At 46.2% G+C, this 13,154-nt stretch overlaps 2 protein-coding genes across 2 annotated transcripts; both read left to right on the forward strand.

The window, feature by feature from the left end:
* Nucleotides 1–713: 713 nt before the first annotated feature.
* LOC100829412 (E2F transcription factor-like E2FF) lies at nucleotides 714–4,049 on the forward strand. Its single transcript, XM_014901460.2, is given in 11 exon segments — nucleotides 714–1,152; nucleotides 1,254–1,374; nucleotides 1,487–1,564; nucleotides 1,658–1,723; nucleotides 1,833–1,959; nucleotides 2,037–2,104; nucleotides 2,195–2,267; nucleotides 2,369–2,430; nucleotides 2,518–2,929; nucleotides 3,728–3,787; nucleotides 3,790–4,049. Coding segments are annotated over 11 exon segments (1,287 nt in total). The 5' UTR covers nucleotides 714–982; the 3' UTR covers nucleotides 3,840–4,049.
* A 1,087-nt stretch (nucleotides 4,050–5,136) lies between these two features.
* LOC100841947 (pyruvate dehydrogenase E1 component subunit alpha-1, mitochondrial) lies at nucleotides 5,137–8,796 on the forward strand. The gene is made up of 8 exons (XM_003570631.3): nucleotides 5,137–5,898; nucleotides 6,009–6,088; nucleotides 6,616–6,693; nucleotides 7,505–7,600; nucleotides 7,691–7,762; nucleotides 7,900–7,953; nucleotides 8,045–8,110; nucleotides 8,459–8,796. The coding sequence occupies exons 1-8, from the start codon at nucleotides 5,217–5,219 to the stop codon at nucleotides 8,501–8,503; spliced, it is 1,173 nt and encodes a 390-aa protein (XP_003570679.1). The 5' UTR covers nucleotides 5,137–5,216; the 3' UTR covers nucleotides 8,504–8,796.
* Nucleotides 8,797–13,154: the final 4,358 nt, after the last annotated feature.

A 13,154-nucleotide genomic window follows, 5' to 3' on the forward strand; every position in this document is an offset into this window, starting at 1 on the left:
GCTTCACTGATTCTGTACTACTCCGTTGCAAAATTATTGTCGAAATATTACCTGTATCTAAACGCTCTTTAGGAATAGATGCATCCATTCTTTGATAAATTTGAGACAAGAATTATGGAACAGAAAAAAATATATCTGTGCCCTCTGAACTCTGAAATGACATTTTATGCAGTGATGCAAATGTAATGCAAGCGGGATCCCGCAGATCAACAACATCGGCCTCCTCTGCTCCAAGCTACGGCAGATCAACAACCTGGCGATGGCGAGAAATAACGTAAGTCCGAGACGAACGTGAAGCAGAAACAATAGTCAACAGTACAAACATACCACGTCCATCGGGCACAGTTCCATTCCCCGAATCAGGCTCCGCTAGCTCCCGGTGTACGTTTTCCCGGCGCCACTCGGGCCGCTCGGCAGGGGCAGGAAATCACACGCCGCTGCGGGCACTGAACCTGCTCTGGGCCCATGCCAATCGAACCGGGCCAGCGATCACGAGCCGCGCCTCGCCTTCCTTGAGCCTCCCGAACGGCCCAATTGGGACCGGCCCCCGAGATGGAGCCCAAGAAGAACCCCAGATCAGAAGATCACACGGCCATTCTCTACTCTTTCCGGCCACGGCCCACGGGCAGGCGGCACGGCACGGACGCCCACGGAGCGCGCGCCCCCTGCTTAAATTTCAAAACCACGCCCATTGGATCACGCATCGCCCGGCGACGTGAACCAGCCCTCCCTCCCCTCGCCGCACCGCACCGCACCGGGAAATTTTGAAAAAGCCGGGGGAGTCCGCCACCGCCGCGCCAAATTAAAGCACCGCCGGATTCCTTCCAACGGCCGCCCCGCCCGGCACCGCACCCTCCTTCCCTCCCCCAGATCTCACCCATCTAGTATAAGAAATCCCCCACTCCTCTCCGGCACTCCCCCTTCCCCGCGCCCACACCCTGACGCGACACAGATCCTACTGGGAGCACGCGGATCGGCGGCGATGGCTACCACGTCCTCCTCTCCCACGGCCGAAGCGTCCGCCGAGACGGCGGCGGCTCCCCCGCGGCCATGGCCGGAACCGGAGCCGCCGCTGCCGCTGGTGTTCGCCGCCAAGCTGCGCGACCACGCCTACAGCCGCAAGCACAAGTCCCTCGGCCTCCTCTGCTCCAAGTGAGTGCCTTCTTTCGCGGCAACTTTCGGGGAGAGAGGTCCGCAAATTTTCAGCTTGTTCCTTTCTTACCGAATTCTGGGCGCTCCCGCCTTCCTTCTAGCTTTGTGGCCATGTACGACCGGGACGGCGTGGAGTGCATCGGGCTGGACGACGCGGCCAGGCGCCTCGGAGTGGAGAGGCGCCGGATCTACGACATCGTCAACGTGCTGGAGAGCGTCGGGGTGAGTTGTTCCTTCTTCTTTCCACCTTTTCTTGGGGTGGACTTCTTCAGTTCTTCGTACATCGATTCTTGATGGGATTTTCTGACCTCTCATTTGAATCCTGCGTGAGAAGATCCTTGCAAGGAAGGCCAAGAACCGCTACTGCTGGATAGGCTTCGGCGGGGTCCCAATGGCGCTGCGAGAACTCAAGGTTTGCATCTGCCTTTCCATGTGATAATCCTTCCAACAACTGTCAGTGTAATCCATCTCATAAATGCTCTTTTGTCTCCTTCTATTGCCTCAGGAGCGGGCAATAAGAGAGAGGTCCGGATTGGCTCCTCTGCCGGTGGAGGAGCCATCTGCTGCTAATGTATGATTTCTTATCTGCATTTTTCTCTTTTGAATCTAGCTTCAGTGATGCTGATGTAGAATGTAGTTGCTGATTAGTGTGTTCGTTACTTGATTTCATGTAAAAAAAGATGTCTGATGACGAGGACGACGATAAGTTGGGTAATCCTGAGGGTGATACCGAGAATGAGAGGCCGAGCCAGACCCTTGACAATCTTTCTGACAAGCCTTGTGCACCTATCTGCCGGCTTAGATCTGGTATAATAATTCTTCTAATGTTGGATAGTTGCATTTTTGTCATGTCAGGCTCAGAATTTTGGTTGTTGAATTTTCAGATCACAGGAAGGAAAAATCCCTTGGGTTGCTCACGCAAAATTTTGTGAAGCTGTTCCTCACCATGGAGGTGGATAATTCTGTATTTCTTTGTTTCTGGTGTTAAGATTCATGGTTTTTGGATCTGTGGTGATTGATATGAAATCGGTACTTTGAACAGGTTGATACAATCACCCTTGATGAAGCTTCAAAGTTGCTTCTTGGAGAAGGCCACGAGGAGTCCAATATGAAAGGTTAGTACTAGTCACATCTACTCTACTTAATCCTGGAGCTGTATGAGTATAAATACTAATCAAAATAAAAGCTCATATTGTCTCATGTATTTCTGATACAGCTAAAGTCCGGAGACTGTACGACATTGCCAATGTGTTGTCTTCACTGAATTTTATCGAGAAGGTATGCTTTGATAACATAACTATGAAGTAAATTCTTACTAAATCATAAGTGGCATCTCTTAACCTCTTCTTGAATCTTGTCGTTCAGACACAAGCAGACACGAGGAAGCCTGCATTCCGGTGGTTGGGCACGGCGGGGAAAGCAAAACCAGAAAATGGTGTCACAGTTGCTGTAGACCCACAGAGGAAGACTATGTCGAACAAGAGAGCCTTTGGGACTGAACTTACTAACATTGGGATAAATAGAAGCAAAGTTGACTCAACAGTCCAGAAGAAAGCAAAGCTGGCACAGAGTGGTGGTGATATCTTGAAGAACGACAAAATTGACGTGCAGAGTCAAGTTGGACCGGTTAAAACGAGTGATTTTGCTTATGGGCCTTTCCACCCCACTAGTGCAAGAAAACAGGAACCAAATGGTTGGCACGGTGCTGGACAAAGGGAGAGTACCCAGGATTGGGAGAGCCTTGCTGATTCATTCCGTCCGCAGTACCAGAATCAAGGTGGGTATTTATCAGCACATCTTTGATTTTGTTTTGTTCCTTGACAAATGGTCATCACCCTTTGGTTAGACAATAAAACGTTGAAGTTAATAATTTCTGATGGGAAAAGGATTGTTGCTTGATTAGGTCATAAGTAGGGATTATAATTTACAGTATGCCTAGATGGACCACTGAAGTTACAGCATGAGGTGTACAGAATTTGATCCTATTTGACATGCATACTTTGGGAGCAGAAAGATTCCATAGAAAGTGATATGGTATTCAGAATCAACCTTCCAAACGAAACTAGCCATTGGTAGTTGTTCTCTGAATAATTTCTGACTGGTAAGAATATGCATGTAGTTCCGTACATATATGAGTATGCATACCTAGGTGAATTTGGAATTCGTGTTATAGAATGTGATCTCAGGAAGCAACCTCTTTTTTTAGCAAGTTCTTTGTGCTCCCTCCGTCCAACAAAAGATGTCTTAAATTTGTCAAAATTTGAATGTATCTATACACGACTTAGTGTATAGATGCATTCAAATCTAGTCAAAGTTGAGACATCCTTTATTGGACGGAGGAATAGCACAAATACTAGAATAGCCTATAGTATTATCTGGCAAATTCTATTTTTCTTTACGAATTGAGGATCTCTGTCCCTTTCAGTAGTATCTCGAAAAATAATAGCCTGCAGTTTACATTTTTCACATAATTATGTTGCTCGAACTTCTCAGAATTGACAAGGATGACACAAAGAATCTGCTCAATCATAATGTCGAAAAACTCATAGTCTCCTCAACAATTTTCTGAATGCAGCACTCGGTGACCTATTTTCTCATTATGTGGAAGCATGGAAGTCGTGGCACTCTGAATTTGCACAGGCAGCAGGATCATGCAGCAACAGTTAGGAAAGTCTGTTATTACCTAGTTGTTGTAGACAAATTATTACCTCAAGTACCGTAGTTAGTGCATCCTTGGGTTTTGACCTGTACAATGTGCCAAAAACAGGGAGAAACGAAGAGATGACTTAGGCCTATGGTTCATTGTATTTACTTGATACATGAGATCTTTAGGTCATGCCAATTGAAAAAAGGGAACATTCATTGTCAATTTTATAACTTCCGTGCTGTTCATTGTTGTTGTTATTAGCGTGCTTAAATTTACGCATCCTAGAGATTCACAAATAACGCTGTCAGTGGTGTCCTGTGTATCTTTGTGTCACTGTTGTTGAGTCTTTGTGTTTTGGTGTGGACCTTGTCCTATTGTCTTCCTCTGATCCATAATAAATGTCGCTGATTTACATTTATTATGGATTGGAGGGAGTAGTATGTTTTTGCTCCATTAATATATTTTGCTGTCGGAGCCTCTCCTATGCCTTTTTCCTTAATGGTCGGTGACTCTTTTTGCTTGGCCTTGCCTTCTCCAAGCATGAATAATGTACGAAAAGGCTGGTCGACTGAGCCAGATTATTGAACTGGCTCCTGGCCATTGGTAGGGTTTTTCCAGTAGTTTATGATGAAGAGCTTTGGTTGGCTTTGCTTTGTCGTCCTAATAACTAATCCAAATATTCCTCACGTCATGACAGCGGCAGTGCGGCACCGCATCTAACAAGTTGCTGGTTAAATTTCAGGGAGATCAACCTTTCGCAACGGCATCTAATAACCAATTCTTGGTTGGCTACAGGGTTTATAATGATTTTCCTAATTCTCAAAGCCAACCAACATGAATGTTACGATGCAGTCATATGGACAGTTATTCATGTCTAGTGATATCATTCATGGTAATACTAATTTGTACTCCTAGTGCAGATCAAAATGTACTAAGACTAACACTACAAATACCTCCATCGTTTTATTTATTTTTTGCGCAGAAAATGCCTCCTTTATTATACTGTCAAGTGATCTCTACTGTCAACTGCTCAATAAACTAAACAACATACGAGATCGGACCAAAAGGAATCATGCTTAAACTAAAGAAATTATTTCCTACAAAACAAACCTGATAATTGTCGTCTTGTCAAAAATAAATTAGAGTAGCTAATCAATGTTGCAAATCCTTGTATTATCTTATGGCAGTCAAATAATTAAGCCTTAAACAATAAAATCACGTTGCTCGTACGGGCTGCGCCGCCGGCCCGCCAAGCCCAGCAACTCTCTCTCCTCTCATTCTCCCCTGCAACGATCTCCCCTCTTATTAAGGAGGCAACTAGAGTTCCCCGTTGGAAAAATCTTCTCCTTCCGTTTATCTCCTACCTTCCCCGGTTCCCCCACCCACTCCCCGGCCCGCCTCCCCCCGAACCCTAGCCATGGCCGCGGCCGCCCTCCTCCGCCGCCTACCGGCCGCGCGCTCCCCCGCGGCGGCCCTCATGGGGGCGCGCCCGATCTCCGACTCCACAACGCCGCTCACCATCGAGACCTCCATGCCCTTCACCTCCCACATCGTCGACCCGCCGTCCCGCGACGTCACCACCACCCCCGCCGAGCTCGTCACTTTCTTCCGCGACATGTCCCTGATGCGCCGCATGGAGATCGCCGCCGACTCCCTCTACAAGGCCAAGCTCATCCGCGGCTTCTGCCACCTCTACGACGGCCAGGAGGCCGTCACCGTCGGCATGGAGGCCGCCATCACCCGCAAGGACTCCATCATCACCGCCTACCGCGACCACTGCATCTACATGTCCCGCGGCGGGGACCTCGTCACCGCGTTCGCCGAGCTCATGGGCCGCAAGATCGGCTGCTCCCGCGGGAAGGGCGGATCCATGCATTTTTACAAGAAGGACGCCAATTTCTATGGCGGGCATGGCATCGTCGGCGCTCAGGTTCCCCTCGGGTGCGGCCTTGCCTTCGCGCAGAAGTACAGGAAGGAGGACAGCGTCTCCTTCGCGCTCTACGGTGATGGTGCCGCAAACCAGGGGCAGCTGTTTGAGGCGCTCAACATTTCGGCCCTCTGGAAGCTGCCCGCCATACTGGTCTGCGAGAACAACCATTGTAAGTTCGTTCACCAAATCACCAATCGTAGGAAGAAAGCGGAACTGCATCATGCTATCTATTTGTTTATCTGATGTGGTGCGATCTGTTTTTCCATTTCCGTTATGCAGATGGGATGGGAACGGCTGAGTGGAGGGCGGCAAAGAGCCCCTCCTACTACAAACGTGGCGATTATGTGCCTGGACTGAAGGTGATATCAAATTACGATTGCTTATTTTGCTAATAGTTGTGCATGGATTCATAAGGGTTAACTAGCAGTATGAATTTTATTTCTCTTTGTGGTATGTTTGATTGCTTTTGGTGGGTTTATATGGTGGATTTGACCTCATAGCCTCTTTTTTTAGTTGCAGAAGAGGGCATTACTTCATTAAAGCATATAGTTGGTTTAGTATGTTATTTTTTGCACTTCTTAGCCTTTCCAACTTGTACAGGAAGAAGCGTCTTAAATAAATTACTATGGCTACTTAAATGCAGTTTTAATTTGTTGTGTGTTAATAAGTTTGTGGACAGAAGCTACACTGTGATCTTAGGAGTATCATTTCATTTCCTCTAGCTTATTGTCCATTGTCACTTAGGTTTTAGCTCAAAGTATGTGATATATGCTTCTTTGTTTCCTTCTGTTTGTGATTCATTTTCTGCTTTGAGTGCAAGTGACATAGGCTTGCATTCAATGTTTTTGTCCTAAATACTGACATCATCACTTTATGTTTGATGTAGGTCGATGGAATGGATGTTCTTGCTGTTAAGCAGGCATGCAAATTTGCGAAAGAGCATGCCATTGCAAATGGCCCAATTGTGAGTACGCATGATTTTTTTTATTCTATAATTTTAAGTATGCATTATGGTTCGACGGGGTTAACTGAGGTTCAGTGGTGCTGCTAGTTGTTGTTTTGTATCTGTTGATTAGGTTCACATTAAATATCAATGCCTAAGATTGTAATCAACTTAATTGACCTACACCTGCATTTTGATCTGAAGAGCACATATGCATGCCTAACACAGGTGTTGGATCTTTCCTGACATGAACAGTTTGCTTGACCTTTCTTCAAGAAGTTGGTCTTATTAGCCTATCACTTAATGGTGGTGGTTGTGATTCCACCTGCTGATGTGAACATATGTTTGCAATAATTTCATATTGTTGGTTTGTGGTTGGAGATAAAATGGGTCGTACATTGACGATCAATCTATCTTAGTCTTACACGGTGATTACATTTCTTTATCTTCTGTTGCTCAATATCGTACACAAAGGCTACATTGTTGAGCTATGTCAATTTCGTCAACGAGAACCTCTTCACATGTGAAATACAAAAACTATACATACCAGATTAGGATGTAAATACATCTTTGAACAATGATAGATCTGATGCAATTTGGCTGCCTGCTGCCTGCTGCCTGCTGCCTGCTGATACTGTTAATTACTAACTTACTACCTTGCGTGTGGGTGCTTAAACTGCAGTTGACTTCACAAACAGTAGCACTCATTTCAGATATGCCCGTGTTGTTTTGATATTAATCTACGATGAATAATGTGATCTTTAGGAGTTTTGAAGTGGAGTAATTTTTGTAGTAGTGCATGCTGGTAACTAATTTTTTCCCCATTATTTAGGTTCTTGAAATGGACACCTACAGGTACCATGGCCACTCTATGTCAGATCCAGGAAGCACTTACCGCACCAGGGATGAGATCTCAGGTGTAAGACAGGTTGGAATGCTGTGACCATTTAGTTTGAAGTTTAGGTCATGCCAAATGTTTCTATTTCAGACAGTTAATTGTTTTTTATGCTACCAACAGGAGCGTGATCCAATTGAAAGAGTTAGAAAGTTGATATTGGCTCATGACCTTGCAACCCCTGCCGAGCTGAAGGTATGACATTCTATTGAATTAGCGTCAAGTATGTCTACACTACATATTGTCTTCATTGAGAATAATAATTAGAGTAATTACTATTTTATTCAGAGGAATCTTCTTATTCTTAGTATGAACTTATGTTTCTTTCTCAGGACATGGAGAAAGAAATTAGGAAAGAAGTTGACACTGCCATTGCTCAAGCCAAGGTTACCATCGGATTTAGATTTGATCTTCTATTCCACTATGGATTAGTTGAGCTTATCACTTACTTACATATACATCTTTTAATTTCTTCAGGAAAGTCCTATGCCTGATGCTTCTGAGCTCTTTACGAATGTCTATGTTAAGGGCTTTGGCGTGGAGGTTAGTTGGTGTCTAATCTAATTTATTTATTATATGTGGAAGTGAACTCACTGTTTTTATCTTTGATCTTGGACTTGTCGAACTGATAGCGTCTTGTGAACTGTTAAATGAAACATGGCAGTTCAGTCTACTATCTTGCTTCTGTCTACTTGTACTAATAGTTAAAGATTCTGCAAGGATTTGAATCATAACTCAATGTTACACATTATGTGTGATGAGAGAACTGAGTTTTCACAATTTAAATGAGATCGCAAAGCATAATTTGGGATTATAGCACTCTGTTTTATTCTAGTTAAAGTGTTAACTGCGCGGTATGAACTAGTTCTAACATGATCCTTGATCATGCAGTCATTTGGAGCGGACAGAAAGGAGTTGAGAGCTACACTTCCATAGGCTGGCAACCTGAAGATGAGCACTCTTGTAATACGGAGAGGCATTGACGAGAAATAAGTATTGCTGCACAAAACCCTTGGCATTGCTGGCAGTTTTTGTTGCAAAACGGATCTGTATAGAGAAGCAATATCAGGAGGATATGCTCCTAATTTGTTTTGCTTCTATTTTTTCTTTCTTTCTGCAATTCAGTTTAACTACTGCTGACTGGCTTCATATTGAAGCTAGTGTTTTGACCCACATAATCGCTTCTGTTCACAAAATCATCTGGAAGTCAAAAGTTTGCTTGTGTCGTATGTCTCCCCTATTGATTACACTTAGCAGTTGGCACACTGTTGTTATGTTGCCCGCTTCTCTTATGGAATGGAGCTTTGCCATCTGGAAATAGTGCTTCTGGATCCATTACGCGTCCGAGTCCTTCCTCCCTTCTTTGCATCCGTTATTTTGGCACAAGACTTGTTGTTTTCGCGAAAATAAACAGTCTGAGAAGGTTATAGTCATCCTAGCCTCATAGGCTCTCGTAGTTTATGCCTTCTTTTCACAACATCCTCTGCAAGGCGTGAATGCAGACCATGAGCCAGTGATCAGACGAACTTCCTTTGACAGCTATAACTGCCTCTCGATTCAAGCCAGATACTTATGCTTCAGCAATCAAGGAGCTGTGTGCCACAGTGCACAACTGCACGTCCCTAAGAATTGCTCCAGTGAGATGTTTCACCTTTCACGTGCCACACGGAGCTATGGCTCTCCCTTCTGCATCTCTAGATGGCTTCATGTCTTGCTGTTTGTTGGAACTTCCACCGTTCCACTGCGGTTGGTGACTGCCGCCTGTATTCCCCGCGGTAAGGCATGGTCGCCTACGAGGCTCCGTGGCGGCAGCAAGAGCAGCACGGGTTTCTGAGAAGCGGCGGCGCAGTTGTGGAGGCCAAACCCAACAACGCCGAACTTCGCTCAGCCGGAGTTCCTTTTTTGTTTTTGTTTTTGTTTTTGCAGGAAGGAACAGCCGGAGCTCTTAAAGGGCCTTCTAAACGCCCACCTTTGGGCCTCCGTTGGGCTGCGCCCCGTGCTCATTTTCCATAGAATTTCTTTTCCATAGCCCGGCCGTCGTGATCTCACGAAGGTAGTAGTACAACCGAACCGAGGCATCGGCCACAAGAAGAAGCGTCCAATTCCGAGGTTTCCAGCTCCGGCTACGCTGCGTGTCGTGACATCCGGAGCTACACGTTGCCATGGACCGAGAGTTGTACGTACGATATGCCTGTATTTGCGCAAACGCGGCCACGCACCCGTATCTATCCTACGTACGCACACAGCTGCGAAGACGTGCTTTGGTGTCTAGACGCACACGCCTTCCATACGTACGTACGTGCAGACCACCATGAGTCAGTATAGAATCTTATTGTAACCCTCATTCATGTCGTTGTTACTTGTTACGTGCGTGCATGGTCGTCGGCCGTGGCAACCGATCGAGTTTGTTAGTTGCACAATTAAACAAATTCATTTCCATTTGTACGTTAAAAAATGGACGAAGCTGGCGACCGAGACCACCAAAATGATCCGTTCCAGGGTGTGGGGTGTGCAGTGCGCACGCCACGGGTCGAAAGTAGCCGTTTGCGCGGTGGTGGTGCGTGGTGGGCAGCGCTTATCCAGAGGTTAATCGAGCACGTCTTGGTCTCGAACTGGACGGAAGGAAATGAACGACCTACGACGACCCATTCAAAGTTTACGGGCACACGCACCGCAAAGTTTGCCACTAGACTAGACTGGAGAGATCGATCAAAAGGTTTTTCTTTCGTGAACCACTTGAGACATCGAGCAGTGAAAAAAAGGAAGCAAGGAGAAAGAAAAAGTAAAAGGAGGAGGAAGCCGGAAGGGCGAAACGTGTGGGCGAGTAACCTCTGAAACAGGGACAGCATCTTCTTCCCCCCGCGCGCGCGTCGTTCTCGGAACAGCTTGATGAGATGCCAAAGCGTGAGGCGCACCACACAGACAAAACGATTAAAATAAAAATAAAATAAAAGGAACCCCATGGGATATATGTTTGCACTGCATGACGTCGACGGATGACGACGGTACGTGGCCGTCGCTGTGTTGCGCCGCTTGACTGCGTACGTACGGCGCGAGACCTTTTACCGTTTCCCAACCGCCGGAAAGTCTCCCCGCGCGAAACTCCCTCCGCGTGTCAGTCCAGGAGTCCTTTTATGTCTCTGCCTGCATACTGCATCAGGGCGACACGTGTGAGAAGACTAAGACTCGGCTGTCCGTTGCCCACACGGAGGAATATTTTGTTCTTTGTCTCATCTCGGGCGATCTCGGTGCGTGCGTGCCCAGAAACAGACGGAAACTTCGCGTATCCGGAAAAAGATGGAAACGCAATTGCTGCGTCGTGGTTTGAACGGCCAACTAGGCAAGTCGTTCGTTCGATCGATTGTACTACTCCGCTCGACAGCATATTCCCTTTTCTTTTTTCCTACTAGAAAATAGAGAGGCTAAACACTTGCACATAAGCGAAGCAATAATATGTCACCACCACCGCTGATAGACACATGGAAAATCTCGATTCTCTTCGCCCAGCAACAAACAAGAAACATCGTGACATGCATCTCTACCGCAATAATAATACAAAAAGGTAAAAAAATAAAACGTACAATTTCGCAATGATAGACGCAGAGGACTTGAGCGAAAGCGATGCCAACGTGCGCCAAATAACAAATTAAGAGTAAACGAAAGTACTACTCGCGCTCCGTAACGCTTCGCGCGGCTGCCACGTAAATATGCGAGACCATGACATGATGGATGTATAGTTGTCGGTGCTTCCTAGCCCACGCGGATCGAGTCGACCGACGGAAAGGAACTTTCGAGATAGGAGCCCCTGGTCACCTAGACATCTATTCGACGCGTGCATATACGGGTGCACGGGTGGCATCTTCTTCAGCAGATCCGCGGGTTCTACGCGGCCGATCTAGCTGTTCGTGTGTCCCACACACACACACACAACATTGATTGCTTTGCTGTTTGACACGGCATCTCGCCGCCTGCTACACGCGTGTGCACGCATGCATGGTCTGGTCGCCCAAAGGGACAGAACTTGTCGTCCTGCGCCGTTCAGTCCTAGCTAGCCTGCAGCCGATTTGGCTTTGGCTTGTAGCTGTGTACACTTTTCACTTGGATTTTCATTTTCGTATTCGATCCTACGTGAACGCCCGCGCCAGACCTCGATCTGTACGTGGAACCTGTTGCTACGTGTTGAATTCTTGCAGGCGCGGTCACTGTCTCGAAAGGTAAATGTGTAATAGTCTGAGTAATCGTGCAGAGCCCATCTGTTAGTTAATTCCTAGAAGGCTAGAATATATACGGTTCGACGGCGACGGCGACAGCAAAGAACAAAGGTTTATATTTGTTCGTGTCGTGGAAATCACGGACACCTCACATATATATAGCCTGTACGACGTACGTAGTATGTGCCGGCGGGTCACCGTGTACGTTCTAGTCCACAAACTTGACATGTTTCGGGTAGGTTTTTCCCGCTCCGAGATCCTCTGGCAGCCACGTACGGCCGGAGCAATATAATTTGGGCTAAGTTTTTACTGTCCGTTTCTTAAAAATTGACATATTAGTTTTTATTAAAACAAGACTCAGACTATAAATTATTATCTTAAAGTGTGGTTTATATGGCTGAAACCACAAGTATCATGAATTACTTTTGATAACGAATCTAGCGCTATTAATTTCATGTCATATAAATCACACCTTGACATAGTAATTTGTGCTAAAAACTTGTCTTAATGAATGCATAATATGTCAATCTTTAAGAAACGAAGATTAATTTTGCATCCGACCACCACACGCGGTTATTTTTGTCCTTCCTTCCTCGCTAAGGTATCGGATGATTTGACCATCATCTGCTGTTAATGGACACACACAAGTATCTAGCCGGCGGCGGGCGCCTGGTTCCAGACTTTCCCTGCGTCCCTTTTGCAGCGGCGAAATGCAACTGGAAAACTAGTTCATTCGGACAGAGACGTCCGTGGTCGATCGGCACGGGACGGAATCACAAGTGTTTGCACGCTTGGTCCATAAACCAATCAATCAACTACTTTAGCTGCTGATACACACGGCAGTACATAAAAGATGTGCTGCTGGTCCAATTGCTGTGCCCTTTTCGATCGACCGCCCGATTGCGATCCTGTCAACTCCTTCGGATTCATAAAAAAAAAAGTCAACACAAAAATTGTACTAACTTGATTTGGTACGAAATTGATTTGGTACGAATGGACGACATTTTCTATGAATCGGAGGAAAGTGCAAACCATGCACACGCACGCGTGTCGAAAGCTGCAGCACACCAGCACATGCACGTACGGGAATTGCCCGTAAATTAAACGGTGAACATACAACAGGTTTCTTCTAGAGGGAAGAAGACCAAGTTGATATCGGATTGCTTCGTGCAAGTGCAACCAAGCTAGAGATGGATCGGAGGCGAGGACAAATAGTTTATGGCAATATATGCGGTTGATCAGTCGGAATCGCAAACGAGCGCACGCAATCAGCCAAGACGACGACCCCAATCGCGACTTGGACGCTACTGTTCTTCCGGGTCGTCGCAGCGATCTCATGTTCTCATGTCAGGTTAATATATTCACGCGGCTAGGGC

This window comes from Brachypodium distachyon, chromosome 3, assembly GCF_000005505.3.
Source record: "Brachypodium distachyon strain Bd21 chromosome 3, Brachypodium_distachyon_v3.0, whole genome shotgun sequence".
Taxonomy (NCBI): domain Eukaryota; kingdom Viridiplantae; phylum Streptophyta; class Magnoliopsida; order Poales; family Poaceae; genus Brachypodium; species Brachypodium distachyon.